The sequence below is a fragment of the Prinia subflava genome, chromosome 14, assembly GCF_021018805.1.
Source record: "Prinia subflava isolate CZ2003 ecotype Zambia chromosome 14, Cam_Psub_1.2, whole genome shotgun sequence".
NCBI lineage: Eukaryota > Metazoa > Chordata > Aves > Passeriformes > Cisticolidae > Prinia > Prinia subflava.
This window is the reverse complement of record NC_086260.1, coordinates 395,783-416,199: the sequence shown is the minus strand read 5'-3', so window position 1 is coordinate 416,199 and position 20,417 is coordinate 395,783. Positions and strand designations below refer to the sequence as shown.

Below are 20,417 nucleotides of genomic sequence, written 5' to 3'. Positions count from 1 at the left end.
GATTCCCGCGGTGCCGGCGGGCCGGGGCTGAGGGGAGCGGGCGCGCGCCCTTCCCGCCCTTCCCGCCCTTCCCGCCACACCCAATCAGCGCCGAGGGGCGGGGCCGTGCCCTGAGGGGCGGGGCCGTGTCCTGAGGGGCGGGGCCGCGCCCTGAGGGGCGGGGCCGTGTCCTGAGGGGCGGGGCCGTGCCCTGAGGGGCGGCGGGACGGCCGGACGAGCAGCTCTCGCTTTTCCAGCGCTTCTCATAAAACACCGGCTAACGTTGGGTTTAAAAACAACTTCAAAGTGTGCGAATGGGTTCACGTCCTTCTTTCTTCCCTTATGACAAGTAAAGTTGTAAGAACAGAGAAGAGAAGGTGGCACCGCTTACGTTCTCCTTGGAAATTGCCAAGACCAAAAGAGCAATGGCTTTGTAAAGACTTGTCTCGTGATGTAGCATTACAGGAAAAAAAAAATCCCCACCAGAAAACCCAAGCTCTTGCAAAGCTCTTTACATGGATGGGAAGATGTGACTGTGGCTTGGCTGAAGGCAGACTGCGGACTGCCTTGAAAAGGCAGTCCTGTGAAAAGATTATTTAATACAGCACACCAGGTTTTAACCAATAGGATTTTATTCTGTTGGTATCTCAAGAAAAAAAAAAAATCCAAACAACTGAGGTACAGTACAGAAGTGTGACTAAAAAAAATAAATCTTCAAACCATGGTTTGACTTATTGATGTTGGTTAAATAACCGAGTTTGAGATTATTGTAAAGCAGAAGACATATGCATTCCACTACTCCGTTTCATCTTCAAGGAAGCAAAGACACTTTCGCCTGGCCAAGCACGTTATTTTCAGAAAGATACACATACAACATCACTGTCACCAGCAGGGCTAGCTAGCACGCTACCAGCTAAGCTGGTACTGAGAACTCCACCAGCCCTTTCCCTCACTTGAAACAAAGCTCTGGTCTTTGAGGGCACAGAGTATTTGTCCCCTTGCAAAAAGGAGTTCATGCCTCACTGTTTTCACAGCTTCCCCCTGCTCTGTTCAAGTGCATGAACTCTGACCACAGTACAATCAAATTTGACCCCTAAACCAGAAAAGCAGGGAGTAATTCCTACAGTATCAAGGAGTAGTATCAGGCACAGTACTTGGCTATACTGTTTACCTTAAATTTAAGGGAATGTCAATTAAGGCTGATTATCAACATATTGTAGCCTCCCAGTAATAGAGAGCTCATAAAATCGGATAATTGTTTCCCATGTTCATGTCCGGTTTAGATAAAATCAGTTCTCATCCAGCTAAAGACACATTGCAAATCAGGGACAGTGATCACTTGCTGCAGCTGGAGTATTCCACTGTGCATCACTGCTCATTCTGCTGCCCTTCTGTCACAGCAGACACCCCTCCTTGGCCCTTGTTCACATCGCTGATACACGCCCACAGTCCATCCACCGACTCCTTCCACAGTGTCACCTCAAAAACAGAGCAGGAACAGCTTTCAGCTTTAAACACATCCTGTTTCCCCTTTTCTGGTAGCTACCACAGCATGGGTTGGTGATAGCCTGCAGTCATATGAGGAGAGTATGTGAATTGTCAGTACCCCATCAAAATCAAGTTCAGCCTGCATTTCTGCCCTCCAGTAAGGACTCAGAATGCAGTGCAAGTAGTTTTCCAAAGGTTAGGGTCTTCTAGCCCTCTTGATTAATCAGAGGAAAAATTGTCCCTATTGCAGCAAAGGAGACTCTACGACAGCCTTGTGTTAAACATGTGACAAGAGTCTCATCTCAGCTCCTCTGGAAACAGAGTGCACAGGGGTAAAAGCCAAGGCAGCAGTACTCACTTTATTGTCTCCTCCAGACACTGCAAGGATATTGGCAGTGATGGACCAGCTCACGTGCCAGACAACATCATTGAACTTGTGCAGCAGCTTTGGCGACCAGGAGTTTCCAGAGGCATCATCACACGTCCAGATAAACACTCGGCCATCCTGCAAAAGCACAGAGACCAAGTTGGCTGGGCACAAGAAACAAAACCCTGATTTGCCCTTGGACCTACACTTCCAAATCACAGCTCAGACACCCCCCCTTGATATGTCTGCATGGATTTGTGCTCAGCACAGCAAGGGGGCCGTCCTCTTGCTAGGTATTAAAGGCAAGGCAGGAATACAGCTCTGATGAGAAAAACTACCAACAAACAATGACTTGCAAATACCAGAGAAGAGCCCCCAAAATACATATATATCAGCTGAAATACTTCCCCAGAACGACATTTTGTTTTCCGGTCATATGGCAGGAGCTCACTAAGTAAGTCTTCTTGGTATTAAAAAAAAGAAAGCGTTTACAGATTAGCAGCAAGAGTATAACAGTCAATATGAATGCTGAGGACATCAGAGCTGATTAAGAATGCCAGTTATCAGAAAACAGTATTTTTAGAAGGAAGTTCAGTAAATTTAATCCCAAAACACTAAAATATGACATTTGTTGGAAGGTCTTCCTCCTAGTGAGACCATCCTGCTCATGATTTTCAAAACAAAAGCCAGTCTTTGGTACAGAGGCACACACATACACATAAACCTTTTTCCAGAAATGCTTCTGCTGGGCTTCTGAGCTTGGGAGGAACTGGAATCAAAGGCTCTTATGCACAGACACAGACACAGAAAAGGATTGCCAAGAGGACCAGTTACAGCAGCTCTATCCCTACAATTCCTTTACTAGAGAAACGGGGAAGGAAGCACATGGAAGTGAGCGCACCAAGTGCTTGCCTCTGTCACTCGAAAGAAACCTCACCTGTGAGCAGCTAGCAATGGTGCTGGTTGGTAAACCTATGGAGGGAGCCCAGGCCACATCTCGTACCCAGTCACTGTGAGCCTCCAGCTTCTGCTCCTCTTTCCACTGGCCCTCTTCTTCCCTGAAAACATAACTATATAGTCAGAAGGGTTGTGGCAGCATCCTTCATCATCTCATCCCTTGCTCAGGAAGGCTTTGGACTGCAGTATTCAGACTCCTTTTTCATCAACACAATATGAAACACAAGTGTTCCCCACTTCTCCAAAAATCCCTATGGCTTAAACTGACATGATCCCTTCCATGGGACAGAAAGCAGCATGGGTAAAGAGGTTCTGACCTTCAGTTACTGTCAGAAATCTGCTAGTACCAAAGCAGTAACCAAAGACAATTAGAAAGCTCTTGGAGACAACATCACACAGGGCTGGCACAAACTGCAAGAACCATGGAAGATATCACTAAGTTTCCATTTTTAAAACACTTCTCTAAAACAGTAATTCGAAGATAATACAACAGAGATGCTGAAAACATTACTTGAGATACTAACAGGGACACTCAAAGCCCAAAGCATCAGGTTTTATCTGGTGACACGGCACTTACTTCCAGATCTTGACCAGGTTATCACAGCCACCAGATGCAAATCTTTTGATGTAGTTTGGCTTTTGACCGGAAGGTTGTTCTATAAGGCTCCCTGGTACAACAGCAGGAGCCCAGCTAACTGCATTACAGCCAATCTAGATAATGAAAAACATCACTGTTAAAAGTCACTTTTTAATTAACTAAATAGATAATGGCTGCTGAGGGAGTAAAGAACATGTAGCATACTCTCTATTGAGAGTGGGGAATAAGCCCATCTCAGAAAAACTGAAGTCTTGCACAATGCTGGATGAATATCAGACGAATAAGGAATCCAGATGCAGTCTAGCCTCACTAAGGCACTTACTCAGAAAGGCTGCTAAGGGTATTTGCACACAAAATCGTTCATCTTGGATGTGTAAATAGGGAGACAGAGATGGAAACCGCAAAGACAAAAGGCACACACAGTTGCTAAGATTTAGGAATACAGGATAGAAGGAGCCTTGGGTCGTAAGCCAAATTTCCTTCTATTGGGGGCCACTGCCATTAACTTACTACATTTTGCTTAAACAAAAATTTCCACAATTTTGGAAAGAACGAGTCCCACAGTTTTTCCAGTTGATGCAGGTATTCTTAGGACCAAGGCCATTTCTTACCAGGTAACTTTCAGCACTGTGTTTAACAATAATGCCCAATAAACAGGCATTGCCAGTGCTGTTCAGTGAACTTCATCGTATTTCCACTTCATTTTAGTGACTAAGAAGTACACCTGCCTACTCTGGATGAACTTAAACTATTGTTGGTTCTGGATGTTTCACATCATTTCACTGCATTTCAGGATTTACCCAGTCAAGTCTCTGAGGCATCACCTCGGTGTTATCTGTAGCTCTGGGAACTCTGGGCTGCTCCAAAGGACCAGACTCACCGTGTGTGCATTGCTGATCTTTTTCACTTCCCACTGCCCATCACCCGTGTAGCTCAACAAGGAGATGGCCCCGTCAGAGCTCCCACAGGCCAGGATCAGTCCGTAGTCGTGTGGTGCCCAGCAGACAGAATTCACTGGGAAGGGGAGACAGACCAGATTGCAGCACAGGGACTACCTAAAACTGACTGACTAATTCACTGACTGGCATCAGCGGCACAGCCACCAAAAGCAAGTGGCTTTGAAAGCTGAGAACAAGTCAAATTTCAGCAAAAGCCAGCCAGTTAGCATTGTTTAATGAATGACAGATCTGCATTGGGAGGGTAAATAATCTGAACACAAGTTTCCATTTTCAAACAAAATACAGCATGATAAATGCAGTTTTTCTTACAGACAGTGTTTCCCTCAATTCAGTTCCCTGCCATCTTTATTTGAAAGCTGACTTATTTGTATAACACCACCTATGGATACATGGTATGATTCCACAGTGGGTTATCCAGCAGTATGACCGTAGGGAAATATCCTGTTAGTAGTGAACAGATTTACACTCTCTTCAGTTTTTATCCTTTTATTTTTGACACAGGCTTTCTTCCTTAACACTAAAAGATTTATTTCAGTCTTACCCAAATCCCCTCATCTCCCCAGTCTCCCTTCCCAGCTCACCTCCAACCCTCCATACCTGAAGAATCATGTCCCGTGTACTCATAGGTCTTTTCCCAAGTGCCATTTTCTTCCTTCCAGATAATAACCTTCCTGTCATAGGAACACGAAGCCAAGATATTCCCATACATAGGATGAGCCCAGGCAACCTGCCACACGGGACCTTCGTGCCTGCAAGAAACAACATCATTTGGAAAAGCTGAGAGAAACCCTTTGCAGCTGCCTCACAGATCACTATTGTGAGTCGCTGTTCTGCCAGGGATTAGAGCTCTGACATAAGGAATGGGTAATGCTAAGATGGCAATGTTAGTGCCCTGACACCAGGCTCTCACTGTCACAGAAAACAATTTCAGCCTGGATTATTACATTTTACTTGTTGAAAATCCCAGGCGCAAAGTACAAAATGAATGACCAAGCTCTGCTGCGTCTCCCACTGGGGCTCTGTCCAACCCCTGCCACCCCCAGCTCCGAGAACTTGTTCAGCACAGTCTTGGAGGAATTCACCCTGGAATTCAACCTGCACTTGGTGCTGCCCAAGGGGAAAAGGACAAAGCATCAGGATTTTGTCCTGGTTGAGCTCTGCTGTGGTGAATCTCACCCCCTGAGGTCTGCGATGAGGATCTGCCCCCCGTTGCGCACGTCGAAGATCTTCACGGAGCGGTCCGAGGAGCAGGTGGCCAGGCGCGTGCCGTAGTAATCCATCTGCGCATCGTGCTGCACGGAGAGCAGGGAGCGGCTCAGCACGGCGTGCCCGGCCTGCTGGGCCTGTCACCGACCCACCGCAGCACCGCCGCCCCAGCCCCACACCGCGGCCAAGAGAGCCTCACACAGACGGAATTCGGGCTGCTGACTACAAAGCAGTGACCAGTTACGTATTTCTGTTTCTTAAAATGTAAAGTGGGTGTACAAATACTGCTCTTAATTATGTTTGAACCTTCACCATCACTGAATCACAGAATCTTTAAGGCTGGAAAAGACCTCCAAGGTCACTGACTACAACCTTTGACCGATTATAACTTGTCACTAGACCAGAGCACTGAGTACCGCATCCAGTCACTTCCTGAACACTTCCAGGGATGGTGACTACAGCACCTCCCTGAGCAGCCCTTTCCAGTGCTTGATGGCCTTTTCTGTGAAGAAATTCTTCCTGAAGAACTAGGCTCACCTAACTGGTCTCCTTCTTCAACAAATTACTTTGAAACCTTTCTTTCTACCCAGACTAATACATCTGCTCCCAGAAACATCCACGTAAAGGAAAATCTTTTTTATCATCCAAAGTTCTGTACCAGCAAATATACACATATCACTATTATTTCGCAGAAGTGAGCAGAAACAAGCCCACACGTGTAAATTAAGATTTTAAATAATGTGCCCTTTCCTCCGAGCCAAATTTTCCTCTCCACACAGCGTAAAATGGTAAGATCAGGATTTCAGACGGCATTCTGCATGCAACACCCCAGGAGCGTCCACACGGGCACACACACGCTGCCCTCGGTGCCCACAGAAGAGCCCCCAAGCAGCTCTGTCACAGCGGCCGCCGGGCCGGGCGGAGCAGCTCCGCGGGACACTTACGATCATGTCCTCGTGGGACGTGTCCACGGTGTTAATGACCGAGACCTGCGGGGAGAAGGAACAGAACGGGCTCAGCCACCAATGCGCGGCCGCGGCCCCTGGAGCCCCAGCCCAGCCCCGGCCGCCCAGCTGGGGGCAGCAGCCGTGCCCGGTGTACGCTGTGCCGGGCCCGGTGTACGCTGTGCCGTGCCCGGTGTACGCTGTGCCGGGCCCGGTGTACGCTGTGCCGTGCCCGGTGTACGCTGTGCCGGGCCCGGTGTACCCTGTGCCGGGCCCGGTGTACGCTGTGCCGGGCCCGGTGTACGCTGTGCCGGGCCCGGTGTACGCTGTGCCGTGCCCGGTGCCCCGTGTGCCTTGCCCCGGGCTCCCTGGGTCGCGACGAGAGGCCGCACCCGGCTGCACTGGGGCCCCGCACCGGGACACCGCCGGTTCCCGGCCCCGCTCCCTCCTGCCCCAGCCCCGGCGCTGTCCCGGCCCGGTCCCGCTCGCCCCCGCCTCACCATGGCGGCGGCGGCCCCGCGCTGCTCCCGGCCCGGCCTCTGCCCGCGCGCTCAGACGTGGCACGCCGGTCCGCGCACAACCGGCCCCGCCGCGCCCCGCCCGCCTGCGACGACGTTCCGCTCGTGCCGGGTTCCGGGGCCGGCCGCTGCCTTCGCTGGGCGCGAGAGGGCGAGCGGCGGGGACTGACCTGTCCTGCCCCGGGCACCCCGAGCCGAGCCCGCCGAGCGGCCAGAGACACCGCCTGGGCCTGGGCAGAGCCCCTTATCGGCAGGGCCGCCGGCCCGGTCCCCAAAGCCGTCTGGCCCGGCTCCTCTGGCCGCCTCGGGGCCGCCCGGCACGGAGCGGAGCGGGCGGCGACCCCGGGCCCCGCAGAGCCCTCCGCCATGGCCAGCGTCTCCTACCACATCTCCAGCCTGCTGGAGAAGATGACCTCCACCGACAAGGACTTCAGGTGTGGCACCGCGGCACGGGACGGGCCGTGCGGGCGGCAGCCACCCGCGAGCGGCGCCTCGGGGCCCGGGGAGGAGGGGGCTGCCCGGAGAGCGGTCCTGCCGCGCCAGGAGGGGTGTGCGGGAGACCTGCGGTTTGCATCGGTTCTGTTTACAGGGTTTCAAGCCACTGTGTCCTAGCTGAGGGGAAAGGTAGAGAAGCCAGCGGTGCTCCCCTCCCTCGCCTAGGTTGGTGCCTGATGAAAGTGGAAAGGCGAATAAGTCTGGGCAGCTGGACTTCAAGTTGTCATTTGTTTTGTGAATAAAGAACATAGTAGCAGAAATGCTTCTAATTTGTTTTGATCATTTGTGAGATAGTCAGTGCATTAAAAGGGGTGAGTAGACCCCCGTGTCCCCGAGTGATGGATGCTGCTCATCCTGGCTCTGCTTAGGCTGCATGGAGAGCTTTTTCTGTGTGATGGGAGAATGTACCTCCCTAACAGGACTAAGATGCTTTTATTTCTTTGTTTATGTCAGCGGAAAGGTTGACATCTTTTTAGGGTTACGCGGATGGCTCGATGTGTAAGGCACTCTATAAAAAGTAATTAAAACTGACATGTATGAAAGATTTCACTCCTGAGCATATTGTTCTCTCAGTACCAACCTGAAAGGTAATGTTTGGTCCAGACTTGGTATTTTGAGGTCTAAGAGAGGGGTTAGGTTGATTTTTGTAGAAGCTGCTGATGTTCTCAGATGTTAAAATAGGTACTTTATATAGAAGTCAGTGATGTTATACAGTTTGTTTAAAGAATTTACAGTTAACACTCCAAACGAGATGTGCCCAACACCAGGCACGTCATGTCACAGAGGTACTGCAGGGCCACTTCCTTGCAGCACATGGCCAAACATGATCTGTCAGAGGACCAAGTTTCCTGTGTTCCCATGTCACACATGGATCTGTGTGTAAGATCCCGAGGTCCTGGGCAGGATGGCAGCAGGCAGCGAGTCCAAAGCTGGATGTATTGCCACGGAAGGCTCTGTTCAGCCTGTGGCCATAATTGGTCATGCTGGTTCAACACAGACACTGAACTGCAGCGTGCAGCTGAAGAGCTCCTGCAGAATCAGAAATAGATTGCACGGTAACATCTTAGGGCACATTACTGCTGTTTTCTCACTCTGGATTTCAGGCTGGTTAAGGAACACCACAGCAGTCCCTTGTTCCAGATGTGCCTCTGCTGCTCTGGAATGGGCTTGCAGACTGAATCCTCAAACGATGACCTGTACATGAGAGCTCTTATGTGCTGAATGAGTGACATCAGAGCCTAATTTAAAAAGGAGCTTTCATTTTGTAACAAGAGAGAAGGACTTTGTGGTTCCTGTTAGACATCCATTCTGTGCACGGCTAACACTGGAAAGCTGCTAACACACGATAGTCACACTGAGATTTCTTAGAACCTCCAACTCCTATACCAGCTTTTGCATTTCCTGCTCCTGGGAAAATAGATACCTTCCAGAATTTCTCAATATCCGTGTTGTTCCTGTTAGAAAACTGATTATCAGTTGGGTCTTTGTTTTTCTTTCTAATCTAGTGTGATAAATACTCATTTGGTTTTGCTCACAGCAACCTAAATATAGCCTAGTGCACTTCTGAGGTGTCGTTTGCATGCAGTCATGACTTTTTTTTCATTTCTGAAAGTAATAGGCCTTGTTCATGTGTGGGGCCATATTATCAGTGCTAAGTTAGACAGAAAGAACAGAGCTAGGTGCATTCTTAGACCTCAGACTGCTTTTCCTAAGCCAGGTGAAAAATTGCTGAAAAACCGCATCATGATTTTTTTCTAGCATAGTTGACCATCTTCACTTTGTCACCAAGAAAAAATACACATGCTGAGTCCCACTTTTAGAGTTTTTGTATACCTGACCCCTGTTAGGTAGTCTACTTGTAAGATAGTAGTAATTTTCCTTTTTCTTTGACAGTGTTGTGAGTTACTCTTTGATAGTATGTTTTCATACAAGCACCAGTTGCCAAGTTCTGTCCCAGGTGATGCAAAGGTGATGCATTTGTGTCTGCACATCAGCCAATCCACTTTTTCCCTGTGTCCTTTCAGGTTTATGGCCACCAATGACCTGATGATGGAATTGCAGAAAGATTCAATAAAACTGGATGAAGACAGTGAGAAAAAAGTTGTGAAAATGCTTTTGAAATTGCTGGAGGACAAAAATGGGGAAGTACAGAACCTTGCTGTCAAATGGTAAGAACCTAGACAGTAATATCCATGTTCCCTGGCTACTAAAGCCATCACAGACTGCAGAGAGTGTGTGAGAGCAGAGCCTGGCCCTTGGCACCTCCCTCAAACCTCCTTTGCAAAGGGACTTTGCCCTCTCTTACAGGCGTTGCACTTCGTCTCTCTTGACACTCACAAGGGACAGCAAGAGATGATTTTGGAAGTACTTCAGTGCTCCTGTTATAAACCTTACCACATGGAAGGGAGATCCCTAAGATTTTACTGCTTCAGGGAGAAGCACAAATTAAAATTTTGGACCTAAAGCTTTTGACCTCTCTCAGGCTTTGAAATTCAGTGCTGAATTTCTCCATGGATCTGTCTTTGATAGCAATGGTACTTAACATATACAGCCCTTATGGGCTTTAATTTCAAGTCCAAATCCTTCTCTTCAAGGGAGTTTTCACTAAACTTTATAATGCCCTTGGATTTTTCCCTGCCTCTACTTTGAGTGCAGCCTGTGCTGTTGCTTTGCCTTTGACCATTCCCATATTTTTTTTAATCAAAATGAACAAAAGCAGCAGGTTCCTCTATCAGTGAATCCTCTGATAATGGGATCCTGCTGCTGACATGTTCTTTCCCATCTCTTTCCACAGCATGGCTAAGTGGGTGTGTTGAGTCTAGAAATGCCATTGAATGGCTCAGTTCACCCCAGGGCTCCAGAAAGGTGGGCCATTTAAAGACAACTTTGGGTTCCTCTATTTTTTCCTGCTGTGGATCCTATTCCCCTTCTTTTCAACCACATGCTACTTCTATCCCTGTTCTTTCCCTGTTATCTTTGGCCCTTTCTTTTTGATTCCCACTGTCCTGACTTTTTTTGGCCCTGCTCCTGTCTCTGCCTGGTTTGGGTTGGTTTATTCTGGGGTTTAAAGCAAAACGATAGGGCACTGAGCAGAGGACCAACTTCTCAACTTCTTTGCCTGTTAATCTCTGATTGTATCTGCAGTAAGTCCGTACTCATTGCAATCTCTCATCCATCCAGAGTGTGATAATGAGGAGGTCTCAAAATGGAAGCAGGAATATTTCCTTCTGTGCCTAAGGAGGTGCTTAGAGCAGAATGTCAGTCATTCCCAGATAGTGGCCAGGATCTTTAAGCAGGAGCAGTGTGACTGTTGAAGGACATGGACAGTTGGATTAGGCCCTTCATCCTGACTTCTCCTCCTCCCGCAGCCTGGGCCCGCTGGTGGGCAAGGTGAAGGAGTACCAGGTGGAGACCATCGTGGATACGCTCTGTACGAACATGCTGTCGGACAAGGAGCAGCTGCGAGACATCTCCAGCATCGGCCTCAAAACTGTTATTTCCGAGCTGCCACCAGCTGCCACAGGTACACTGTCTGTCCCCATTTGTCACCGAGGAATGGGGAGTCCCAGCCTTTGGCAAATGGGAAGAAAATATAGAGTCCAGAGCCTAAAAGTTACCTATTCTTTACTCACCTGCCAGAGGAGAATCTGTGAAATCAGGAGGAGGGACAATAGAGCTAAGATACCAATGGGATGAAAGATGGAATGAAATGAAATGAAAACATGAGCTGTATTTGGAACTGTGTATCCCCCAAATGCATCAGCTTTTCGGGGGACACCTGAGGCTCCCAGTGATAAGATTTTCCTCTGCAGCCATCTCATTAATCTGTCCTGATTAGATCTCCCACTGGTGATTTCTTTTTTCAGTGTACAAGGGATTGAATGGTGCCTAGCAGCAAAAAGACCCCCTGTTAATTGACAGCAGAGAAAAATATCTGTCTTGCAGGTTCCACCATGACAGCAAATGTGTGCAAAAAGATCACAGCCCAGCTGACAGGAGCCATTGGCAAGCAGGAGGATGTGTCCGTGCAGTTGGAAGCTCTTGACATCCTGTCAGATATGCTGAGCAGGTACCAGAGAATTTCCTTCTGGCAGCTGTGCATAGAAGGGGGCTACGGGGATGTGTCTGCTTTTGATTTCTTTATTTTCCCTAATCCTGTTACTGGGACTTAAAAACACAGGATTTGGTTGGCTGCTCCCAGGGAATATCTGAGTAGAGCAGGTCCCCAGCAGGGATGAGAGATAACATGCCAAGCCTTTGGGAATGGCAGTGCCTCTGGTGATGGATCCCACAGAAGCTTAGCTCACACAAATGTGGAAGAGTGAGGGCAAAGCAGGGAGGTTTATTTTAGCCCTATGAGCCCATCACACATGCTTTTTTTTTTTCCTGGCTGCCTCTTGTTGCATAAGGCAGAGTGACAGTGTCGTATGTCATCTGCATGCAGGAAATTATTAGCACACCCTTGGGTCATCCAGAAGGACACAGTCAAAAACTCCTCCATGACTGAGACAAATAACCTCTCCCTGTGTTTTACAGACCAAGTCAGCGTTCAGACCAAAATGACAAACCCACCCTTTTCCTCCCCCTCTCCACAGTGTGCATGAAGTCTCCATAACTAAAGGATTTTTAGATTTGTTGCTGCCAAGACAGCAACAAATCTAAATCTTTTTCTGAGTTTCACCTTGTGCCTTGTTCTGCTCATTGCAGGTTGGGAGGAACACTCTACTCATTCCACTCCTCCATCCTGACGTGCCTGCTGCCCCAGCTGACGAGCCCTAGGCTGGCAGTACGAAAACGGGCCATCATTGCCTTGGGCCACCTGGTCTTGACCTGCAGTGGAAACATCTTCTCAGAGCTCACAGAGCATCTGCTGGTGGAGCTGAAGAGGAACGAGTCTACATCCACCACCAGGACGTACATTCAGTGTGTGGCTGGCATCAGCAGGCAGGCTGGGCACCGCATAGGTAGGATGAGCAGCTTGAAGTGGTGCTGGGAAATGTATGTTCATTTTAGAGCAGCTCCTCTTAGTGCCAAAAGAAGAGTGCTCATTATTCTTAATGTATTAGTGGCTTGTGCTTGTGATCCCCTCTGTGGTTCTGGTCTGGTTCTCTGATCTCCACTTGGAAAGGAGACATCAGAGTATCTCTTTGGCTGCCCTTCACTGGTGACTAAGATCTTCCTCTCAAGATCTTGCAGCACTTCCCTGGTTTGAATTAATACTTCTGTGAACTAGGTCAGTGGATTCACCCCCTTTTGAATGACAGAGGGGATGGCAACGTATTACTTGTCTAAAAGACCTGCCAGAGTTGAGATTCGGTCCTAAGAGATCTCTAATCACAGCTCTTTGACTGAAATGCCAACAAGGGGCTGCAGACAGGGAGCAGGGATCAGCTGCTGCAAACCATCAAAGCTGTTTTTGGTGGGCTGCTGGCTCCCAGCCTGTGAGGTGTGAGGCAGGAATGCTCTACCAGGCACAGGAGGGAAGTGGGAGGTGGCTGAGCTGTCAGCTGCCCAGGTGAGTGAAGGCTGGAATGGTTTTACCCTGCTGCTTGCTTTGTCTTTCCCAGGAGAGCACCTGGAGAAGATAATTCCTCTGATTGTTCAGTACTGTAACGTAGATGATGATGAGCTGCGAGAGTACTGTTTCCAGGCCTTTGAGTCCTTTGTGAGAAGGTGTGTGCCCTTGGGGAATGCCTGTACACCATCCAGTGCATCCCTGTCCTCCTGGTGTAAATATCCATACGTTCAGCATCCTCAAAGGAGGGCCTTCCTGAAAGTATTCCTGTTGGGAAGACAGTTCACATATGAAATTTCTGCACATGCAGACTTGTACTGGAATCAGGAGTTGCTTTACCTCAGCATGTGAGGCTGTCCTTCTGTATTGGTTTTGCAGGAGTGGGAGTTTTCCTTGTCCTTGGAGTGTTCCTTAGCCACAGGGAACTGCCTTGCTCCTGGTGCATGGAGAGAGCTGGAGGCAGGCAGGGGGGTTGGGCAGAAGAGCTGCTGAGCTGCAGCAATGTGGCCTTGCTTCATGCACACAGGAAGGAGCATCTCTGGTTTAGCTCATGTTATCAAAATGTTCACGTGCTCTGTGAAGCACTTTGTGTTCCTTTTGAGATTAATAATATTATTTGGATATTTAAAACAGCTTAGTCCCTGATTAACTCTTAAAATTTTCATTTATGATAGGTGCCCAAAGGAAATGGACCCTCACATCTCGAGTGTGATGGGATTGTGTTTGAAGTACATTACCTTTGACCCAAACTACAACTATGATAATGAGGAGGAAGAGGAAGAGATGATGGAAACTGAAAATGGGGAGGATGAAGAGCAAGGTGCCTGCTTGTGAGGATGGCTGTGCTCAGCAGAACACGGGGTTATTTCTCCCCTTCCTGCTTTCTCCCCCTGGAGAGGGCAGCCCTGAGGATCAAGTGATCCTTTAGCTCCAGTTTTCTCATAATGCTGCATCTTGTCTCCCCTTGTGCTGTTTCTAGAGAGCGACGACGAGTACAGTGACGATGACGACATCAGCTGGAAGGTGCGCAGGGCTGCGGCCAAGTGCCTGGAGGCCGTTGTGAGCAGCAGGCATGATCTCCTGCAGGACTTCTACAGAACTCTCTCCCCAGCCTTGATAAGCAGGTTCAAAGAGAGGGAGGAGAATGTCAAAGCTGACATCTTCAATGCTTACATCTCCTTGCTGAAGCAAACACTGCCCACCCAGAGCTGGCTGCACTCTTCCAATGCCTCTGGCAAGGATGACGTTCCCCTGACAATGCTTCAGAACCAGGTGTGTGGGCAGGTGGCAGCTGGGTTAAATCACAAAGCAGTGAGGAGTAGGTACCTTGAGAACATGGCTAGCTGAAGGAGCCCTGGGGCAGACATCTAGAGGGCCCCAGATCCAGTGCTGGCAGTTACTGGCCCGGGGGAAGAGTGCTGGCACAGCACAGGAGCATGGGGGTACAGCCAGCACTGCCCCTCCACTAGCCCTGGCATGTGTGCAGGCTGAAGCAGGGTGGCTTCTGGGTGAAGTGTTTGGCTGGTGCCTTCCTGCAGCTGTTGCTCAGGAAATTCATTGAAGAGAATGTGGTAGAAATGTACCAGAGTGAGCCTCTGAGAGCAGCTGGTTGACTGAGGTGTCCCCTTCTCATTTGCTTCTCCAAACTGCAGGTTCCCAACATCATCAAGGCCTTGCACAAGCAGCTCAGAGACAAGAGCATCAAATCAAGACAGGGTTGTTTCAGCCTTCTGACAGAATTGGCCACTGTTCTTCCTGGCTGCCTGGCAGATCACATACCTGCACTTATCCCTGGTAAGCTTGTCTGTGGTCTGGGGTGAAGCAGTAGGTGTGGCAAAATCCATTCTGAACACGTGCTCCTTGCCTGTGTGTTCCAGTTTTATTCCTGTGAGTTATTCTGCTCAGCATTAGGACAAACACATGAAGTTCTGCTTTGTGCTGATGTGCTGAACAGCTCCCATATTAATTCTGGCCTCTGCTCTGAAAGCCAGGATAAAAACATCAAGTTCATTTCCACAGTCCCTTGACAAGATGCTTTTGGGAGGGCCTATTCCAGCCTCCTCTGAAGCAGCTGGAATTGTGCTGTTACCACACTGAGATCAGAAATACAAAAGCCATTTCCTTTTGCAAAATGCAGTGGCATTTTTAAAAATTCTTTATATTGACTGATTCTTTAATTTGCACCACCACATTTTTGTCTGAGCTCTCTGGCCTGTGGGCTTATGAAGCATCCTGCTGCTGGAAGGGTCAGGTCCTGCCTTTGCTTTTGTATGATTGTGTAGTGAATATGTGAAAAGTCTCCTGTGATTGTCCCTGGCTAGATCCATGAACCTCCTTCTTTGGGAAAAATATGACATAGTTTCTTCTGCACAGGTATTGTTTTCTCCTTGGCGGATAAATCCAGCTCCTCCAACATGCGGATCGACACACTGTCCTTCCTGCACGTCCTTCTCTGCAACCATCAGCCTGAGGTATTTCACCCTCATGTCAAAGCCCTGCTGCCTTCTGTTGTGACCTGTATTGGAGACCCCTTTTATAAGATCACGTCAGAAGCTCTGCTGGTAACTCAGCAGCTTGTGAAAGTTATCAGGCCTTTGGACAAACCTCACAACTTTGATGCCAAGCCCTATGTGAAGGACCTTTTCCCTGGTACTCTGAAGCGGCTGAAGGCAGCTGACATCGACCAGGAGGTGAAGGAACGTGCCATCTCCTGCATGGGACAAATCATTTACAACTTAGGAGATCATTTAGGTACTGACCTCCAGCCAACCTTGAAGATATTTCTGGAGAGGCTCAAAAATGAAATCACCAGACTGACAACAGTCAAAGCATTAACCTTAATTGCTAGTTCTCCACTTAAAATAGATTTGAGACCCATCCTAGGGGAAGGTCTCCCCATTCTAGCTTCCTTCTTGAGAAAGAATCAACGTGCCTTGAAACTGAGTACTCTGAATGCTCTGGACATCCTGGTGAAGAACTACAGCGACAGCCTCAAGCCTGCCATGATTGAGGCTGTGCTAACAGAGCTCCCTGTCTTAATTACTGAGAACGACATGCACGTGTCCCAGGTGACCATCATGTTCCTCACAACTTTGGCCAAGGTTTACCCATCCTGTATCTCCAAGATCAGCGGCTCTGTGCTTGCTGAAATCTTTCAGCTTGTCCACTCACCTTTGCTTCAAGGAGGGGCCCTGAACGCCATCATTGACTTCTTCCAGGCGCTGGTCCTGACGAAGACGGCTGCCGTGGGTTACTCAGAGCTGCTGAAGCAGCTGACAGCGCCCGTTCACTCCTCGGCGTCGGCCGGGGCCTCGCTGACGCTGCACAGACAGGCATACCACTCCATCGCAAAGTGCGTGGCAGCCCTGGCCTCAGCCTGCCCAAAGGAAGCTCCTGCCACAGTGAACCAATTTGTGCAGGATGTGAAAAGTCCCAAGTCCAGCCCTGCTGTTCAAGTGCTGGCTTTCCTCTTCCTGGCAGAGGTGGGCCGCAGCACGAACCTCAGCACTCAGAGGGAGCTCAGAGCCGTCATCCTGGATGCGTTCGCTTCCCCCAGCGAAGAGGTGAAATCCGCCGCCGCCTTCGCGCTGGGGAATGTCAGCGCTGGGAATCTGAAGGAGTATCTGCCCTTCGTGCTGAAGGAGATCAGCAGCCAGCCCAAACGGCAGTACCTGCTGCTGCACTCCCTGAAGGAAGTCATTGGCTCCTCCCCGGCCGACAGCCTTGCGCCCTACGTGGAGGACATCTGGGCTCTGCTCTTCAAGCACTGTGAGTGCACAGAGGAAGGCACGCGCAACGTGGTGGCAGAATGCCTGGGGAAGCTGGCTTTGGTGAACCCTGCTGAGCTGCTGCCCCGGCTGAGGAAACAGCTGTCAGCAGGTAATGGCTGGGGCAACGGCCAGAGCAGGGAAATGCTGCCTCTTGATGGAAGTTCGTTTTGTAAATGGCTTGTGGGTGCTCCAGGGAGCAAAGGCAGTTGAGAGGAGAGCAGGTAACAAGGTGGATCTCTCTGCAAGGGGGATCAGAGGAGCACTGGTCCACACAAGAACAGGAGGGTGCTGGGAACAGGGACTACACAAGGAGATTGTGCAGGAGCAGTTTCAAAGAGTTGATAAGAAGAATCCTCTACTGCCTTACCTCTATAACACATATGTAACAGTACCAAGGGCACATATGTACTAGGGAGTTACAGCAGTGATTTTTTCTCTTGATTTTTCACTGTTTTTCTTCCCCTCTTCATTGCAGGCTCCCCACATGCCCGGAGCACCGTGGTTACTGCCATCAAGTTCACAATTACAGACCAGCCTCAGCCCATTGATGCTCTCCTGAAAGGCTGCATAGGTAGGCTGGTTTGGACAGGGGTGTGAGCTGGGAGCATGAGAGGTTGGGTGTTGTTAGCAGCTCAGGGATTTTCCACTCCTGTGTGAATGTCATCTAGTCCAGTTAGTTTTTAGCAGTGTTTCTCAGCTTTTGGGATTAAACAGCAACACTGTACTGTGAGTCCTTTCTAAATGCACTGGTGCCTCACTCTTGGGCATGTTCCATTGTTTTTTAGAGTGCTTAAGTTCTTTCTGCATTTAAACTCAGAATTCCAGCACCCCACAAAAAGGATCTTCAAAAGTATAACCTACATGAGGAGTGTTTGATGTCCAGGGAGCTGTATAAAACTGACCCTTCTGTTTCAGAGAAGTTTGATCAGATTGAATCTAAGCAAGAAAAATCCCCCACAACTTCCTTGAATAACAAAGCTTCTGATTTGACTTTAGGGTGAGGTAGCTGGTCACTCTGTTTTTATGCCCAAATGCATAGGATGGTCATGTTTCTTTACTGTATCCCAAGTGGAGGGAGAGAAGGCATCTCAAATGGCCCTGACAGACTGCCACTAGTTACTTTACCTTAAATGCTCTCATAACCAGCCTCCTTGAAATATACCCCAATATACTTTTAAAATACTGCAAAAATGTTTCAGCCTGGTGGCTGCAGGACTGACTGATGTGTTCGTATCCCACAGGTGACTTCTTACAAACTCTGCAAGATCCAGACTTGAATGTTCGCCGTGTGGCTTTAGCCCTGTTTAATTCTGCTGCTCACAACAAGCCTTCCTTAATCCGGGATTTACTGAATACAGTCCTACCCAGCCTGTACAATGAAACCAAAGTGCGAAGGGAGCTCATCCGGGAGGTAACTGTGCTCAGCTGGGTGCCACACGGTGGCTCACAGCAGCCTGTGCAGCCCAGGTGGAGCTGCTCCCCTGCTCTTTGGTGACAGCTGTACTGTTGTCTTGGTTCAGGTAGAGATGGGGCCGTTCAAGCACACGGTGGACGATGGCCTTGATGTGAGGAAAGCCGCTTTCGAGTGCATGTACACCCTGCTGGAAAGCTGCCTGGACCGCCTGGACATCTATGACTACCTGGACCACGTGGAGGATGGGCTGAAAGATCACTATGACATTCGGGTAGGCGCTGTGCCCCGAGTGATGTTTGTCCCTGTGGGCCTGCTCTGCAGTTGGGCTGTGTATCCCCACAGCCCCAGGCCAGGTGGTGCAGTGTCCCAGGGCTGTCGGCCCTTTGCAGACACCTGCAGCACTGCGCACACCTGGGCCAGCTGCAGCCCAGCCCCCTGGCTGCCGGCTCTTAGCAGAGCCCCTTGCACAAGTGCAGAGGAGCTCACCACGTGTGGGTACACCCAGCCTGTCAGCAGGGCTGGGTGCCACAGAACCATCCCCAGTTTAATGCCCTCCTGCGCAGATGCTGACATTCATCATGCTGGCGCGGCTCTCGGTGCTCTGCCCCAACGCGGTGCTGCAGCGGCTTGAGCGGCTGATCGAGCCCCTCCGGGCAACCTGCTCCACAAAGGTAAGAGCAGGATCGTGCCAGGGCCCAGGATGGTTCCTGCCCAAAGCTGCCTCTGCTCCTGGCCTCTCCCTCAGTGCTGCTGAGCCACCCACTTCCCTCACTTCCACAGCTGGAAAATACTCTGGTGGTCCTTGCTGCTGTGTTGGTTCTCTACCTGTACGGGCTTTTCTAAATGAAAACGGGCTTTGGATTTGCAGGTGAAAGCCGGTTCAGTGAAGCAGGAGTTTGAGAAGCAGGATGAACTGAAGCGCTCAGCCATGCGGGCAGTGGCTGCTCTCCTGACCATCCCTGAGGTGGAGAAAAGCCCGGCAATGGCAGAGTTTTCATCCCAGATCAGATCCAGTCCTGAAATGGCATCACTTTTTGAGAGCATTCAGAAAGATTCTGCTTCCCTCCCCACCTCTGAGTCAATGGACATGAGCTAAGATGTTTTTCCTCACCACCCTTCTGCCCTTGGGATGCCCAGCCAGACACCAGCTGGGTTGGAACAAATGCCATCGAGCTGCTCTCCTGCCACAGCCAAGTCCAAATCCCTGGGCAGCCACAGGAGAAACGGGATGGTGTGTGAAATGTGACAGCTGGATGTGACTGGCTTGATCCAGCCACACTCGCATCAGACACCTCAGAATTGGAATGAGACCTGAGATCAGGGGAATACAGCCTCATGTGAGGGAGGAGCTGGAAGATGAATTTTTAACAAGTTTTAAGAGGTGCACAAAGCATTCACAGTTGTAGTTCCATGAACAATGGAAACTACTTCCTCAGATACTCCTTACTGCAGTACAAAGGTTTTTTAATCACTGCACATGCACTTTCTACATTAAATTGCCCAAGAATGTATTTATAGTGTAAACTAAAAAACATGGCTAAAAACTGGAAGCCATGTCTTTATTAATGGGTTCATCCCACAGGCCTTTTGGGAAAGGAGACTTGCACCTGCAGAGGCTGCACAGGGCAGGGGGGTGACCCAACACCCCCACCCTCCTCCGGGGCTTCAGTCTGGCATTTGGGCAATATGAAGCTTTGTTGCTTGGCTTTCTTATTTATGGTTTTGACTGGCAAAATACCTCAACTATCTTCCCCAAGGGATGATTAGCGACTATTCCAGTGACAAACCCTGCTTAAAGCTTTGCTTTGCACTAACACTGGCTTCTCTCTCCCCTTGGAGCACCTCGATGTTGGTGTCACCAGCCACCAGGGTCTACTGGTCCTGGTCACACAGCAGCAGCAGGCGTCTGCAGGAGCACCAGTGGTCACTGTCAGGAGCCAGGGGTGCAAGTACACAGCCCATAGCGGCTGCTGTGCTCACATCCTGCTTTGTGCAAGGGAAAATGCCTTAAGAGACAAAGGTTCCAACAACCAACTAGAGGATGAGGCCCTCATGACACACTGCTCTAGCCATGAACTGCTCTGTGCTTTCTTTTCTCTTTTGACAGAGTGGTTGATGTGAATAATATTTACAGTGCTGTGTGAAAGGACATATGTTGTGTGGGTGGTATAGAAAATAAAATGCACTTGTGAAGCTGTGTGCCCTGA

At 49.5% G+C, this 20,417-nt stretch overlaps 2 protein-coding genes across 3 annotated transcripts; one reads left to right on the top strand and one right to left on the bottom strand.

Annotated features, from left to right (window-relative positions):
- Positions 1-593: 593 nt before the first annotated feature.
- On the bottom strand, positions 594-7,114 carry SEC13 (SEC13 homolog, nuclear pore and COPII coat complex component). The gene is made up of 9 exons (XM_063412086.1): positions 6,999-7,114; positions 6,499-6,543; positions 5,525-5,640; positions 4,946-5,097; positions 4,270-4,403; positions 3,369-3,502; positions 2,772-2,892; positions 1,826-1,972; positions 594-1,458 (listed from the first exon to the last, which is right to left on the bottom strand). The coding sequence occupies exons 1-9, from the start codon at positions 6,999-7,001 to the stop codon at positions 1,348-1,350; spliced, it is 963 nt and encodes a 320-aa protein (XP_063268156.1). The 5' UTR covers positions 7,002-7,114; the 3' UTR covers positions 594-1,347.
- Positions 7,115-7,131: 17 nt separating this feature from the next.
- LOC134558333 (cullin-associated NEDD8-dissociated protein 1-like) lies at positions 7,132-20,403 on the top strand. 2 transcript variants are annotated; one of them, XM_063412083.1, is made up of 15 exons: positions 7,132-7,450; positions 9,536-9,679; positions 10,880-11,034; positions 11,457-11,580; positions 12,219-12,475; positions 13,079-13,184; positions 13,701-13,846; positions 14,006-14,298; positions 14,679-14,820; positions 15,400-16,905; positions 17,272-17,367; positions 18,038-18,207; positions 18,317-18,481; positions 18,774-18,881; positions 19,079-20,403. In XM_063412083.1, exons 1-15 carry the CDS (start codon positions 7,383-7,385, stop codon positions 19,304-19,306), a joined length of 3,708 nt encoding a protein of 1,235 aa, XP_063268153.1. In that variant the 5' UTR covers positions 7,132-7,382; the 3' UTR covers positions 19,307-20,403. The 2 variants fall into 2 exon arrangements, with proteins under 2 accessions (XP_063268153.1, XP_063268155.1); XM_063412085.1 differs by lacking the exon at positions 7,132-7,450 and adding an exon at positions 10,306-10,376 and having other exon boundaries at positions 9,540-9,679.
- Positions 20,404-20,417: the final 14 nt, after the last annotated feature.

Excerpts from the sequence above, each read along its gene's own strand:
- SEC13 (XM_063412086.1), bottom strand. Across the intron at positions 5,098-5,524 it reads CTCATCGCAGACCTCAGGGG|GCACGAAGGTCCCGTGTGGC; the intron begins GTGAGATTCACC and ends TGTTTCTTGCAG. Across the intron at positions 3,503-4,269 it reads AGATCAGCAATGCACACACG|ATTGGCTGTAATGCAGTTAG; the intron begins GTGAGTCTGGTC and ends TTCATTATCTAG.
- LOC134558333 (XM_063412083.1), top strand. The coding sequence starts at position 7,383 with ATGGCCAGCGTCTCCTACCACATCTCCAGCCTGCTGGAGAAGATGACC. Across the intron at positions 12,476-13,078 it reads GCAGGCTGGGCACCGCATAG|GAGAGCACCTGGAGAAGATA; the intron begins GTAGGATGAGCA and ends TGTCTTTCCCAG. Across the intron at positions 14,299-14,678 it reads TGACAATGCTTCAGAACCAG|GTTCCCAACATCATCAAGGC; the intron begins GTGTGTGGGCAG and ends TCCAAACTGCAG.